The sequence below is a fragment of the Homalodisca vitripennis genome, chromosome 4 (genome assembly GCF_021130785.1).
Source record: "Homalodisca vitripennis isolate AUS2020 chromosome 4, UT_GWSS_2.1, whole genome shotgun sequence".
NCBI lineage: Eukaryota > Metazoa > Arthropoda > Insecta > Hemiptera > Cicadellidae > Homalodisca > Homalodisca vitripennis.
The window spans coordinates 79,338,623-79,354,771 of NC_060210.1; the positions used below are offsets into that span (position 1 = coordinate 79,338,623).

At 37.0% G+C, this 16,149-nt stretch overlaps 2 protein-coding genes across 2 annotated transcripts in view; one reads left to right on the forward strand and one right to left on the reverse strand.

Annotated features, from left to right (window-relative positions):
* The window catches only part of LOC124359608 (26S proteasome non-ATPase regulatory subunit 1), a 251,882-nt gene that overhangs the window by 93,564 nt on the left and 142,169 nt on the right, over window positions 1-16,149 (forward strand). The gene's annotated exons all lie outside the window — the stretch shown is intronic.
* Window positions 631-16,149, reverse strand: part of LOC124359609 — a 92,094-nt gene continuing 76,575 nt past the window's right edge. Inside the window, exon 6 of the mRNA XM_046812495.1 lies at window positions 631-6,807. Within this exon, the coding sequence (XP_046668451.1) occupies window positions 5,547-6,807 (1,261 nt within the window). The 3' untranslated portion in view covers window positions 631-5,546. The remainder of the gene's footprint in view (window positions 6,808-16,149) is intronic.

A 16,149-nucleotide genomic window follows, 5' to 3' on the forward strand; every position in this document is an offset into this window, starting at 1 on the left:
AAATACAAAATCGCTAGAATGTTAATAACAGCATGTTTACCCAGTTATACACAACAACTTACTTAATCTACAGACAAATACAAATAAATAAGTTATGGATCCTTATAAGTTTAAATGAAAAAGTTAATATTTTTTACAATACAAAGTTTTGTTTGTTTATTAAAGTAAATATTGTAATGTAGGTATTGATTTAGATAATTGTAGGTAAACCTATGAGTACAGACATCTTAACGACAATGATCATCAGGAGTATCGGACATTTGTAACTAGGACCAGCCAGACTGGTAACTTACAAATTAGAATTGGCACTAACTAAAATTGGTTGGTAGAAGTATAATGAATTCGTAACACAAGACCGTCAAAAAGATAACTAGGACAACACAAAATAGAAGCTAGGAAAATAAAAATCTTAAACAACTAAGACTATTTAAAAATAATTAACTTAAGAAGTACTAGAGGTCAGTTTCAATATGTTTCCATAAATCTGTAGTGGTGAGGTGTTTGTGCTAAACTGTTTGAGGCTGGATCTGTATATTTTATAATTGAAATGAACAGCACAGAAGTACAATTTCTTGCTTTGCCATTTTAAGTTATGATTATTGTAAAGGGTGAAAGGGTAATAAAACTCCGTACACTTACATAGTTTACTACTAACATAAGTAGAGCCCTCTTATTCACATACAATACTTAACGTTAATAAACGTGACCAATGGTAGATTAACGTGATCACATTAAGTAGTTTTTAGTCCTGTAGTCGATGGTTCTGTACTTACATTTAAACCATTTTTAGTGTCTTACTCTTAATTTACTTTCTATTTACAATATTTTATAGCTACTATTTTACACATTCAATGTTTGTTCGTATTTAATATATATATATATATATAGCCTGTGGAATTCATTTGGCAAGTGAACATAAATTTGTCGATGTTCTCGTGTCTTCTACAAAAATGTACTAAAATAATGGGGAACTTGTTATCTCTCGTAGAAGTGTGTGTTACAGACACATAGCAGGGAAAAGTTTCCTTATCAAAATAAATTTGCACAATAAACAGTCTATATTAAGAAGTTAAAAATATTCCATTACAAAAATATTTTTTGAAAACATTGTCAATAGCAACTTGAGCTCTCGAAAAGGTAACAAGTTTTACACATTTACAATCTTATGGATATTAGTTATAGGCCTGTGATATCAAACGTTTTTCAGAATTTGTTTATTTGTCCTTGGCTTACATTCCCTCGGTTGCGATTGTGTTCCCGTACATAGACTTCTCACACTTATGGCAAGTTCAGACTATCAAACTTATATTATGCAAGGAATTGACATTAAACGTTACATATCCATTCATCAACTACACAATTTGTTTTATGTACGATGATTTACGTTTGGTGATACATGCGTAGTTACTAATTTTAATCACTTTTGTAAAATGCATAATTATTGGAGGGATCAATTTATTCCATTAAATATATTTTGTTTTAGTTATAAACGTTTGATATTAATTGCTAATATTACATAATATTTTTGTTTTACCTTATAGTTTAAAACTAATTGAAACCCATTGAATTAAATAACAACATAAAAGTTCGCAAACACGAGAGAGTGATATAGTTTTGATTAAAGCAGTGATGTACTTTCGTCTGATTACATTTTCAGATAGTGAGTTACTGACCATTTCACTGTGAGTTTACATACAGTCTAAAGTTCACTTTTCTTCTACATTTACTGGACAATTTCTGTTTTTGTAGTAGCCTACACGTTGTGATCACACTATAAGTCGCTGCGTTACATTAATGGACAACAAAACAAATATATTATTTAATCAGAAATCGTTAATTAAGTGCACAGTGATGATTGGAAATTCTTGAGTAAATGTAATATTGGCACTGCCCACAGCAGAGATGTAGTTTAGCACTCTCGCTCTACGTGGTGGAGATATTAATGATACCAGCCAGGTCGCGCTGGGGAGCAAGGATATGTGAGTATCATCAAGTGATCAACTAATATCCTTGTGAAAACTGGAATACTCCAACCTTAAGATGATTGGAATGTTCTAATATGAATTAAATTCAAGGTAGGTTGAAATGCAGCGATATTAACACAAATTTGAAAAGAGAAAATGTGGTGATACGATCGTAACCGTGGGAAGATCGAGACAGAGGCACGGCAGCGGCTGCAGCAGGTGACGGTAAACAGATCGATCCGAGAGCGAGGTGTAGTCGATAGTTGCACGGTGCACGGTGCACGGGACTTCGGTGTTTGTTACTTTGTTGAACCACTGCTAATTAGTGAGTCGTTGTAAACCGACCATTTGGGTGGTTTCAATTTAATCATTTCACTAATTTTCATGCGAAGTTTGTTGTTTTATTTAGGCTTTCACAAACGTTCGCTGTTCAATGTGCGACATATTAGAAAAATACGAATATAAAATAACGTTAATAAAAACAGAAGGGATGATATTTCCGAGTTTGCAAGCCTGTCTTTAGTGTGGGTTGTTTTCTGTAAGTTCTTTATATTTATTTGTTCGTAAACGATAATATAGTGTAATTAATACATTTAATTGTACTTGATTGTAACGGGTATACAGCAGACGTAACACGTTTGTTCGGTCTACTTCATCGTAATTAGGTACATTCACCAAATTCTTGAACTTTCATATTGAACGTAGCAATACAGCCTCCTCTATTCATGTTACCGACATTTCTTACCTCAAGTCTTGAGCAACCACTCCAAACGGGTATACAGCAGACGTAACACGTTTGTTCGGTCTACTTCATCGTAATTAGGTACATTCACCAAATTCTTGAACTTTCATATTGAACGTAGCAATACAGCCTCCTCTATTCATGTTACCGATATTTCTTACCTCAAGTCTTGAGCAACCACTCCAAACGGGTATACAGCAGACGTAACACGTTTGTTCGGTCTACTTCATCGTAATTAGGTACATTCACCAAATTCTTGAACTTTCATATTGAACGTAGCAATACAGCCTCCTCTATTCATGTTACCGATATTTCTTACCTCAAGTCTTGAGCAACCACTCCAAACGGGTATACAGCAGACGTAACACGTTTGTTCGGTCTACTTCATCGTAATTAGGTACATTCACCAAATTCTTGAACTTTCATATTGAACGTAGCAATACAGCCTCCTCTATTCATGTTACCGATATTTCTTACCTCAAGTCTTGAGCAACCACTCCAAACGGGTATACAGCAGACGTAACACGTTTGTTCGGTCTACTTCATCGTAATTAGGTACATTCACCAAATTCTTGAACTTTCATATTGAACGTAGCAATACAGCCTCCTCTATTCATGTTACCGATATTTCTTACCTCAAGTCTTGAGCAACCACTCCAAACGGGTATACAGCAGACGTAACACGTTTGTTCGGTCTACTTCATCGTAATTAGGTACATTCACCAAATTCTTGAACTTTCATATTGAACTTAGCAATACAGCCTCCTCTATTCATGTTACCGATATTTCTTACCTCAAGTCTTGAGCAACCACTCCAAACGGGTATACAGCAGACGTAACACGTTTGTTCGGTCTACTTCATCGTAATTAGGTACATTCACCAAATTCTTGAACTTTCATATTGAACGTAGCAATACAGCCTCCTCTATTCATGTTACCGATATTTCTTACCTCAAGTCTTGGGCAACCACTCCAAAAGGATAGACAGAGTTGTCTCTATACAGGTATCTGCATTAATGAACTCTGTGGTGATATTTTAAGAACTCGTTTTTCGTGTCAAGACAAGCCGAAAATGTAATATAACCATGGATCAGAAATCTTAAATTACCGTATGTCTGAATGCATGTTGTTATTTTTAGATTTATTTTTCATTTCAGAAACCACCAAATATAAAAAAAAACTCAAATTTGGCACATTTTTTACATTCTCAAATCAAGAGAAATATGATATTGTATTGTGATATCAAGTTTCAAGATGGCGGACGATTAGCATTTTCAAAGCTCAATACCGTAAAAACTAATAGAATTAATTATAATGCGTATCGTATTATTCCTTTAGAATAATAAAATTTGCTAAGTCTTATTACAAACATTTTGACACCCAAAACATAATCGGCCAATAATAATGTGTACGGTATATGTGTGTTTAATGGTTGTAATGCTCGGTTAATAATCCCGTAAACAATGTAAACTTCTACCGCCCGCTGTCTTATACAGTAATATGATAAGTTTTTATCTTGATTTGGTAATGCTGGAGAAATAAGTGGCCAAATTTGAGTTTTATTTTTGGTTATTTTGCTACGAATAGCGAGTTGCCATAACGTTGCCGCGAACGTCCTGCACATAGCCTACCATTGGCAAGTTAATTTAGTTTCACATTTAGCCCAGTGGGTATCATAGTAGCGTCACCGTTAACATTTGCCATATTGTTAAATTGTGAGCTTGTAGTGTGCGCTTATGTACAATCTCACTACAACACTGCAAGGTATTTTTTAATTTAACTTTGCTGACGGCGTGACTTTAACTCTGATCAAACAGTGTAGGCCTATATGTAATGACTTTACACGGTGTATATCTTAATTATATTCTTTTGTGCCTCCGGAAAGAATATCATTATCGTCAACCTATTGATGATATTCTTTAACTATAAAGGCTGGTATTCAGACTTAAAACTGCATTTCAGGCGTTTAAACGAATGTATCAACTGGTCTAAATCTTAATATCGCGAATGTCGTGGTTTCAAATATACTGCCTCATGTCATAAATTAGATAAAACACATCTCTATATATTTATGTGCTTTATATTAAATTTTAAATTTTGTATCTCTAATGTTCTCAAATCATCGATTGTAAAGCTGTTGAAGAAACCGACTTTGTTGCCTCACTTAGTTCCTGGTGTTAAATAAGGTTTGATAACGACTGTATCTGTTTATATTTATTTTTAACTTTATTATATACAATCTCTGAAATAATATTACCAGTCCTGTAGTTTTTACTATACCATATAGTTATGCCGTATGCGCACATTAGTTTAAGAGGCATTCGAATTCACGCCCAGAATTCACCACATGTTGCTCCTTATTCAGATAAAATTTTAAAAATATTATAAAACAAATTGTAATTGCGATTTCAATAAAAATTTATTATTATTGCATGGCTAAATACTACTAGTTTTACAACATTTATTATATGATGCTTACATATAATTTCTGTCATGTAAAGAGTTGGCTAATTATTTGATTTTGGTGTAAACAATAATCTTAAAATTTTTTCTGGACATAATTTTAGAATTCAAAATAGCGTTCAAGGATTAGGGATCCGGACACAAAGTCTCTGAGTACTTTTGTATTGCTGCTAACTTCAGTAATGAAGTATACGAATTACATTACTTAGATGTTTATATTTCGGAACGGCAATCTATTAATAAAGTAAGATTCTTATTTATTTTTTTAATTTGTTCGATAGTTTTGTTATTTTTAAGCAAAAAGAGGTAAAATTATGAATAACTTGTATTAACCATCGTTATTCTTTATAAATTGAATGTAAAGTATGTTAATACATTTATAGTTTGGCCTTGCTCGGTTTCCAGCTTTTATTGCGGTGGTATTTGCAAAGCAATACCTTTTTAAACGCCTGACGAAATACTTTGTTAAAAATAGTATAAAATATAGGATTTACCATAGAACTAGCGTAGCCTAACCAGGTGACAAAATCGAATATTCCCTGGTCTATTTTCTGTTCACACTCGGCACACACTGAAGGCAGAAGGTTTAACACGAAGAAAGGAGCCCAGAGAATGACGAACGTGAAGAACACAACACCTAACACTTTGGTGGCCTTCTGCTCGAGACGAATGATCCTGCCGTGGCGCGAGGAGGTGCGCGACATGACGCTGGAGTTACGGCTGTGGTGACCGCGTACACCGCCACCGCCGCGCGATATGCCGGGGGTCGAACCGTAGCGGAACAGTACGCCGCCAGCAGGCTCGCCGTGGTGTGGCGTCAACTCCTTCCTCGGCACTCGCAGTGTGGCGGACCGTCGCAAAATGGGCGGCTTGGGCGAGGACATGACCATGGTACGCACCGTGCCTCCCGCGCCGAAGCTGCCGCGCCGGTGTCTGCGAGGCGTGGACTCCCAGGTGACCACGGTGCCGCTGCTCTCGCTGGTGTAGGAGGACCTCGGGTGGCCTCGACTCGGCCTGGCCGGGGACTTGACGGACGAACTCGGACTCCTGGTGTCCGAGCTGGACACGGACAGAGACTCGGTGTCGTTCAGCTTGCTAGAGGCGAAGCTGGGGTTTCTCCTGGGGAAGGGCGGTTTGGTTGAGAGTGCTGTGCCTTCGTCCGTGGTCGTGATGATGACCACGTCCGTCGGGCGGACGGAATTCTTCTTGGCGCCGTCCGAGTCGCCGAAGTAGGGACAGGTGCAGGGCGGCGGTAGAAGCGACAGGGGGTCTTCGCCACTCCCCGTCCCGGCCTCCGCGCCTTCCAACAGTCGGTAGCCGATGTCTTTTTCGCTGACTCCGCTGTGTTTCCGGCACGTCATCTCCTCCGGCCGACTCTGCTCTTCCCCTTCTGCGGAGGACGACTCGCTCGTAGTCCACTTCCCGGACGGCTCGTGGTAGCTGGACACTCGCCGTCGCATTTCCACACTCACCCGCCGATCGCCACCCTCGCCTATGGTGGAGGCCCGGCGGCGCTTCTTGGCACTTCTGCTGACGCGCGGCCGCGGCTTGTCGCCTGGCTCCGGTACCTCGGCCAGTGACTTGCTGGAGCTACCTCCGCTGCTGTCTCCGTGCCGCTCTGGCTCCGGCTCCGGTTCTCTGTAACAAGTGGTACACGGCTGTAGTTTCCAACTGTCAACCAAAACATATTGTACTTTTGTGCATAAGTTCTATTTAAAATTTGAGTCAGTAGTTATTTAGACTGATGTAAACCGGGTAAGAGGTATGTCATAACTACATAAGTGTTAACGAGCTGGAAATACAGTAGTATTGAAATGGCGAAGGCTTGTATCTCGTAGACTTCACAATTAAATGTACAAGTAGGCTTCTGCTGACAATGCACAGTACGTAGCAGATGTTCCGACACATCACGTCGGTTTGTAATGTCATTTACAAGGCAGGTGAGTTGATGAGAGAATTCCTTTAATCATCGTTCCCTCCCCTCTCCACCGCCTACTACCCCTCGCCACACGAGCGGCTCCCTTTCTCTCCACATTTCGGTTTAAACAGCGAGAGACAGCCGTGAAATGTTTGTCGACTGTTATGTGATATTGCACCTGCAATGAAACGGATAAGCTTTGTTGTGCTCGTTTTATACGTGTATTTTATAGAGAAACGTTTACTAACAGAGGACAGGCAATGGAATATAGGAACGAAATTTGCGTTTTTATAAAGAAAACTAATTTTAATGTAACTTTTATAAAGATATTTGAACTGAATATCTGCACAAGTTCTAAATTGGATACAAGATAAATACATTTATATACTAAAACTTGTTATAACATTGAGTGTACTTATTGTCTGGCACTCACTGTCTGACTAGAGTAGTAAGCACATATAGACATTAACACCAGTTTAAAATTTGATCTTAACAAGAAACAAGAACTTCGTCTATACCCAATCAGTGTGAAGGCAAACCAATATGTCGTCTAAATAATGCGTAATATGTTACGAAACATATGGCTGTAAATACAGGGTGTATATTATGTCTGGAAACACCCAAATATATCCTTTAATAATTTAAATATAAATTTGAAACCTCTTACAATCGTGATAGAGATTGGGCATCTACTTTTTGGAACAATGTTTTGTTATGTCACACCAACGGGGGACGTCCTGCCGAGGGTATCGTGAATATTCTTAATGGAAGCCTATACCTTGTGATACATAATTTTAAAGGTAATAGCTTACTGAATTGAATGCCACAAACCGCATCTCAAAGGAATTATTCTATCAGAAAATAGAGCATTTTTAGTATTGAAAATTTACTGATGTTCAACAATGTAATTTTAACATGGTTCTTGCCACAAAATGTGTTACACTAATTTTTTAGCATTTTTTTAAATGTTCAATTAAAATAAAATAAACAATTTATTTTTAAGCTGGTTTCATTAGTACAAATTTACCAGTTTTTATTACAATGAATAAAACTTATGAGTCACTTTCTCTGATTACTTATGAATCTGTACTTGGTGTTTTCCAGTCAGCAGGAAGGTTTAAAGAGACAAGGTCACTAGCCTATGAGAAAAATTATTGTGTTATTAATCATCTGGTCTACAGGTTTCAGTTTGTTGAGCATGGAGCTTTCACTAGACAGGTCTAAGCTTGGGAATTACAAATGGACAAAGGTCATATAATTCCTGTCGAGTTAATCAGTGTCTCTGAAGCATTGCTGTCAACAAGTTATCTAATTACAGTAGTTCAGTTTTTATTTGGCATTTTAATGGAATTGTCTGAAAGAGAACGAATTACTCTGTTGATGATGCGAGGATATGGCGATCGTCAAAGATCTTATCGGGAAGTTTGTAATTTGTTTAATGACACTTTCCCAGAAAGGAATCCCATAAGTGTTTCAACAATATCAAAAACTATTGAGCGTTTTGAAATGACAGGAGTGTACGTAATCGGCCAAAAGTCGGGTAGGATACAATCTGCAACAGATTGAAGAACATGCACTAGATGTTTTGCAAACATTTATTGAAGACCCACATACATCGCTCAGAAAAGCTGCACAGCAACATGATATGCACCCTATGTCTGTGAGTAAGATTTTGAAAATTAATAAATACAAACCATTTAAAGTTCATTTAGTCCCAACAGTTAAGTGAGGATGATTACGACAGAAGAGTTTGAGTTTTGTGAACTTGTGATGCGCAAATGTGATGACAATAGAGATTTTCTGACCAACATACTATTTTCTTGATGAGGCAACTTTTTTCCTAAATGGCAATGTTAACAGGCACAATTACCGTTACTGGGCTAGTGAAAACCCACACATTGGATTACTGAGTCCCATTCACAGCAACCACAAAAACTGAACGTAATGGTGTGGAATTTTAGGTAACAAAATTGTTGGACCCCTTTTTCATCAATGGAAATTTAAATGCCGAACTTTACTACAATATGCTCCAAAATGAAATAATCCCAGGTATTCAAATTGCATCAGGAGAATACTTTGATAATGTATGGTTTCAGCAGGATGGTGCTCCACCCCATTATGGGAGACAGGTAAGAGAGTATTTGGATTTAAGGTTTCCTCATAAATGGATTGGCCGAAGAGGAGAAATCGAATGGCCTCCAAGATCTCCGGATTTTGTCACCAATCGATTATTTCCCTATGGGGTCATTTAAAATCCAATGTTTATAGAAGAAAGCCTCATAATTTGGAAGACCTAAGAAACAGGATTATAGAGGAGATTGCTTTGATAACTGAAGAAATGTTAGGCAACTCTGTCGAATCATTTTACACAAGATTGGCTCATTGTCAAACCGTAGAAGGAACACAGTTCGAACAATTGCTTTGACACCAAAATGCAGGTAAAAACGTTTGTTGTAAGACTTTTCTAACAGCATACATTATTTTTTATTTGTAATAAGAAATCAATAACATAAGTATTTCCATAATTGTACTGTAATAAAAACTGGCAAATTTGTGCTAATAGAACCAGCTAACTTTAAAATGAAACTTTTGTTTAACATTTAAAAAAATGCTAAAAAATTAGTGTAACACATTTTTGTGGCAAGAACCATGTTAAAATTACATTGTTGAACATCAGTAAATTTTCAATACTAAAAATGCTCTATTTTTCTGATAGAATAATTCCTTTGAGATGCGGTTTGTGGCATTCAATTCAGTAAGCTATTACCTTTAAAATTATGTATCACAAGGTATAGGCTTCCATTAAGAATATTCACGATACCCTCGGCAGGACGTCCCCCGTTGGTGTGACATAACAAAACATTGTTCCAAAAAGTAGATGCCCAATCTCTATCACGATTGTAAGAGGTTTCAAATTTATATTTAAATTATTAAAGGATATATTTGGGTGTTTCCAGACATAATATACACCCTGTATTTGGGAAAACACTCACAATTATATGCTTTTTGAAGTATCTTAGATGGTTACATAACAAAATTATTACAAGGTAAGAGTACGCTAGAACACATGTCGTGTAACAGTATTCGCCGAGAATCCATGTCAACTTCTAGTTCTGTACCTCATTTCATTCTCTAGACATCCTGCAGACAGAAAGAGAGATTGTGTCAACCTACTGAGTGACTGACTTCAATAACTTTCAAGCTCAATAAAACATAGGTTTCATGCGACATTTCAAACCTATAGATAAAATCTTTCTCGAAATAGCTTGTCACGTGATACATTCACATTTTAGTTAGTTAAGTTTCATAAGTTTTAAAAAATAATAAAAGTCCGTTTAGTTTTGGGAAGATGCTAAAACGCACAACTGCGCTGAAATCAAACCTCGTCACCGAACGTTTAATGTTAATGTTTCTATTATATTTTTTCTTATTACCATTTGAATAAATATAGCATATTTTTAAACCTCGTATGATCGGACTATGTACGATTCAAAATTTATTTATTGTCCTATTTTTCGTGGCCAATATGGTTACGCAAAATAAAAATGCAGTAATATTAGCTAACGCTCAGCCAAATCCCATGGAGTGTCATGCACTATAATCCGATATAGTGTTATCTGTACAGAAATAAGCTTCATTGCAAATGTCCATAAGTCAGTTTTGTCTCGAGATATCATGTGGAAAGGCAGACAAAAATACAATTTTTCAGCAATAACGTAGCCAGAAATTTGTATGAGAGGGGAGGGTCCAGAGAACTGATTTTCCCGTAGTGGGCTAAGAGTAAAGCCCCATTTTGTTCCTTAAAAAGTTCCCGGGGAGGGGGAGGGGGAGGGAGAGGGAGAGAGTACAAATGCACAACAAACACAAAACTCGATTGTAATTGGCATTGCAAAAATACAGGAATTGGATTAGTAATTTAACTATTAACTTTGATCTATTAATAATTTCACCACGTATTTATAAATAAGGGGGAGGGGAAGGATTTAGGGGGGAGGGTGGGAGGGAGGGAGAGAGAGGGGGAGAGAGAGAGGGAGAGAGGGAGAGGGTCTGACCTACAAGTAACAACAAACTACACTGTCCATAGTGAAGTACAGAATATATACAGAGGTGTGCGTAACAGCATCAGCTCGCTCGACTTGATATCAGAGAGGAGTTCTGACCCACAAGTAACAACAAACTACACTGTCCATAGTGAAGTACAGAATATATACAGAGGTGTTGTGTAACAGCATCAGCTCGCTCGACCTGATATCAGAGAGGGGTTCTGACCCACAAGTAACAACAAACTACACTGTCCATAGTGAAGTACAGAATATATACAGAGGTGTTGTGTAACAGCATCAGCTCGCTCGACCTGATATCAGAGAGGGGTTCTGACCCACAAGTAACAACAAACTACACTGTCCATAGTGAAGTACAGAATATATACAGAGGTGTTGTGTAACAGCATCAGCTCGCTCGACCTGATATCAGAGAGGGGTTCTGACCCACAAGTAACAACAAACTACACTGTCCATAGTGAAGTACAGAATATATACAGAGGTGTTGTGTAACAGCATCAGCTCGCTCGACCTGATATCAGAGAGGGGTTCTGACCCACAAGTAACAACAAACTACACTGTCCATAGTGAAGTACAGAATATATACAGAGGTGTTGTGTAACAGCATCAGCTCGCTCGACCTGATATCAGAGAGGAGTTCTGACCCACAAGTAACAACAAACTACACTGTCCATAGTGAAGTACAGAATATATACAGAGGTGTTGTGTAACAGCATCAGCTCGCTCGACCTGATATCAGAGAGGGGTTCTGACCCACAAGTAACAACAAACTACACTGTCCATAGTGAAGTACAGAATATATACAGAGGTGTTGTGTAACAGCATCAGCTCGCTCGACCTGATATCAGAGAGGGGTTCTGACCCACAAGTAACAACAAACTACACTGTCCATAGTGAAGTACAGAATATGTGCACAGGTTGTGTAACAGCATCAGCTCGCCCGACCTGATATCAGAGAGGGGTTCTGACCCACAAGGAACAACAAACAAAACTGTTCATAGTAATACACAGTCCCTGTGAAGTACAGAATATGTACACAGGTGTTGTTTAACATCATCATCTCTCCCGACCTGATATCAGAGAGGGGTTCAGACCCACAAGTTACAACAAACAACACTGTTCATAGCAGTGGACCGGATTCTTTGTAATTAAAAACGTTTGCACTGATATACATTAGTTGGTACTTTAACAGTTTTAATTAAAGTTTTAAACAAGTTGAAATTAGTTATGTTGTAAACTTTTTCTTGTTTAAAAATGTACACAAATTTAGTGGCTTTCACAGATTTTAACTGAGGAAAAATTCATTAAGAGTATATAATAAAGGTGTATATAATTATGGTGTATTATTATTATTTTATAATTTACAATTTTATTCCTATATCACAGCAGACTGAAACTAGTCGATAGTACCGTTATACACACCCCACGTCGTTCCAAATCCAGCGTAGCATTTCAGCAGCATTGCCGTTTGCATATTATTGTATTTATTTTCCATGCCAATCTTAGTTACTCATAAATTCGTTTCTTCTCGACCACAGTACCCTTAGTAAACTGATATACAATTCTAATGAATCTATAATCATAGCCATGATATTGCCTTAACAAAAATAATACTGCTACGAAAAATAACACTAACTGAACCACTTTCGAGATATTTATGACAAGGTCGTACGACAAATTTAAAACTGCCCACTTGATCCGAATATCGCAATCAAATGCTATGGAATGAAGGCAAATACAGTTACAAAGAAAGCAATTTTGGAACAATGTCATCAAAGGAGAGATAAGACGGGCTGCAAGTGTTATCAGCGCTGGAAGATTCAGTGGTAATTGAGTTAAACGCCAATCAACGGGATTTAATTCAAAGTGTGAAAGGCAATGTTAATTACTTTGTGCTGACACCGATGGTAATCTTTGTTCCACTAAGTGGCATCAGCTTCAACAGGCGTCAACCGTCTCCAATCACAGCTTCCTGAACGAGCTTATCAAACTCCCAGAATTCTTACTCTCCTTGACTGATTTAGTTTAGTTAATACAAATATAATCAGTAAGTAACGTTACGTATATGGTGGTAGTGAGCTGTACAATACTAAGCAGTATTATCTTTCATGTTCGTCAATGGTAAATATATATGAATAAATATGCAGTATGTGTCTGTATGAACATTATAATTGAACGAGTAGTACAGTATAGTTGAGTTGTATCGGGTAAGCTCGCAACAGCAGCAGCAGCGCGGCTGGGACAGTGAAACATGGCGTCGCTGATCCTGGCTTACTCCAGCCGCCATTCGCTTGTTTTACTTCCCCTTATTTATTTCACCTTCCGCAATATTAACTAGCCTTGATTTTTTAAAAACCTGCTCGCTTCAACTTACTATTAATAAACGATCATTCAGACTACAATGAGATCAAAGCGAAATAGTTGGTACAAGACAGTATGATTTATTGACTAGAGGTTTAGGACATTCCCAGATATGTATTTATGATAATAGGTCAATGTTAGATTGTATGGTGTCTCCTAACTAATTGTAAGTAATCAAATCCAAATATTGTGACAGTGATCTCTGTACGTTTTAAATATATTACAATATGGCGTTTAATATTAATACCTTACGACAACAACGTATCGTATCCATTCTTTAGAAATAGAAAAAATAGTAATGCATAAAATGATATGTGGTAAAATACAGATGAAATGGTAAAAGCAAAGTGTGATGAAGCAAATTGGTGGAGGAGATGGGCGGCCATTAGTTAATGTTAAAATACGATCCAAACGAAGAGTGACAAGTGACGAGTGGTTGGAGCCATGTCCTGTTTTGTGTTTCTGGCCAACTCAGTTAATGAGAAATGTGAATATCGGGCAGGCACGTTACCAATGACGCGTTACTTATATTACTAGTGTGGGGGAACCGTTCTCTCGTGATGAAACAAGTTAATTTCAAAAACTACTCAAAAATAGGATATACAATTATGTGGAATATTGCTCGTGTCAGTCACACGTGACTTTCGTGTGTGAATCGACTTTGACGTGATGTAATTAATTATTAGGGAGGTATTTGTGTTTGTGACAAGCAGAAGTAAATTATTCCAGTAAAAAAAAAAAAAAAAAAAATTCGTCGGAATAAATTACAATTTCGTTTGTGCTTTTAAAAGTATCCACTACAAATAAGAAACTTTGACTCTACTTATACTAAAATAACATACGTTAACCTAGCACGGTGTTAAGGAGGGGAATGTGGGTTCACTGTTAGCTTGTTTACTGCCGTCTACTGTACAGGTCATTCGCTACTTTACTACAGCTACTGCGACAATAGACACAATACATCTCGGGATACAGTTCCTGGAATCGTATACCGTACCGGTGGAATCGGTGATATTTTTGAACGGAATCTGTAAATATAATACAATGTTGTCAAGTCCGTAACTCACGTCAGCGATGTCTACTTCTCCACTCAGCAGTTCGTATTAAGAAGTCTAAGGGAAACTACCCGTAATCAATCGTTTGTCATTATTATTTAACTAACAAGATGTAAGATAGGTTTTCATTATGTTGATGCAACAAGGAAATATTTTAACTTAAACGTATTTAAATTTATTTGTAGTTATTTAGAAAAAAACATTAAATTTATTAATCACTCGAACATTTATAAATACTAGCACTTACCCGCGGTTTTGCACACAATTTTCTGCCAAATTGAAATGTTTTAGACATATTCTTTTTAAATTTAATACACTGTGAAGTTAAGTAATGGTGACAAAAAAATTCCAACCACTTGATCCACTTAACGAAATAGTTGTAATAAACGTTTGTAGAGCGATATTTTGAAGCTAAGCAGTAAATTCTGAATGTTGTGGGTATAAAACAACAAAACATCTTCAAAAACATTCGCATCTATAATGGACTATAGGATCAATGTGCATGATAAATTCATTAATGGTTGCCATGGCACTCGCAATGTTACAAAGTGACATAACATACAACAAATGAGGACCCTAGAAGTAAAGGGGGTATAAGTGACAAAAAGCTAAATTTGAGTAAAAAACGCCGTTTAAAGTTGAGCCTTCTCTGTAATTGCCACAATGTTTAAATGATAGTTTTTCTTTTCCAGTTTAGTAACTGTAGTCATTACTAATATTATTAGTAAAAAAAACTCATGATTTTATAAATATTACTCATTTTGAAGCTATTTTTATATTGCTAAGCATCACTTGTACCCTTTTACTTCTAAGAGAAAGGCCAAAAACATGAAGAGATTATAAAGTTTGAGTAAAAATTTATTATTTACAATAAAAACTAATACATAAATAACGTCATTGATCTATGATTCATCATCAGTGTCATAATTGTGATCTTCAATTTGGTCTTCTTCCTGTTCAGTTTGGCCTTCTCCTTGTTCAGCCTCTTCTATGTTTGCTTGTTCTTCATCATGTTGACCATCATGTCGGAGAGTTATGAAAAACCCATGGTAAATTTGGAGGTACATAGTTCAGCAACTGCTGCAGATTTGAATATTTAGCTTGCTTAATACGAGGCCTTTTTTCAATCGGTACTGGCAACCGATCTGGCAGGATGGCAGGGATTGTGCCAGCTCGAGTGGACTTCATAGATAGCTCATTAAACTCTTCCAATCCACTTGCAGCTGTCTTCTTGTAAAACAGCGTGAAAGGCTTGTCCTGTTGGAAATGTAACTACTGCATACTCTGTATTCCGTTTACGCTTTTCTTGAAGAATTGCGCAAGTGTGTGAAAGTCTAAAAAAATCGTCATTTTTCCGTCTGTACTGTAAAGAACTTTCTACTTGTAGAAGTAACTAGCTCCATCCAATGTTGAGGCACATACAGGTCCTTTTGGGTTTTTTTTCTTTTTCAACTCTATTAAAACCAAAGGCTTGGTCACACTCGTTATAAGAATGGCCACTTTACAAAAAAATCTATGATCTACAGTTTTCAATATTATTGGTTTCTGACAATGTAGAGCCAAAATTTTACTGTCAGATGACTCT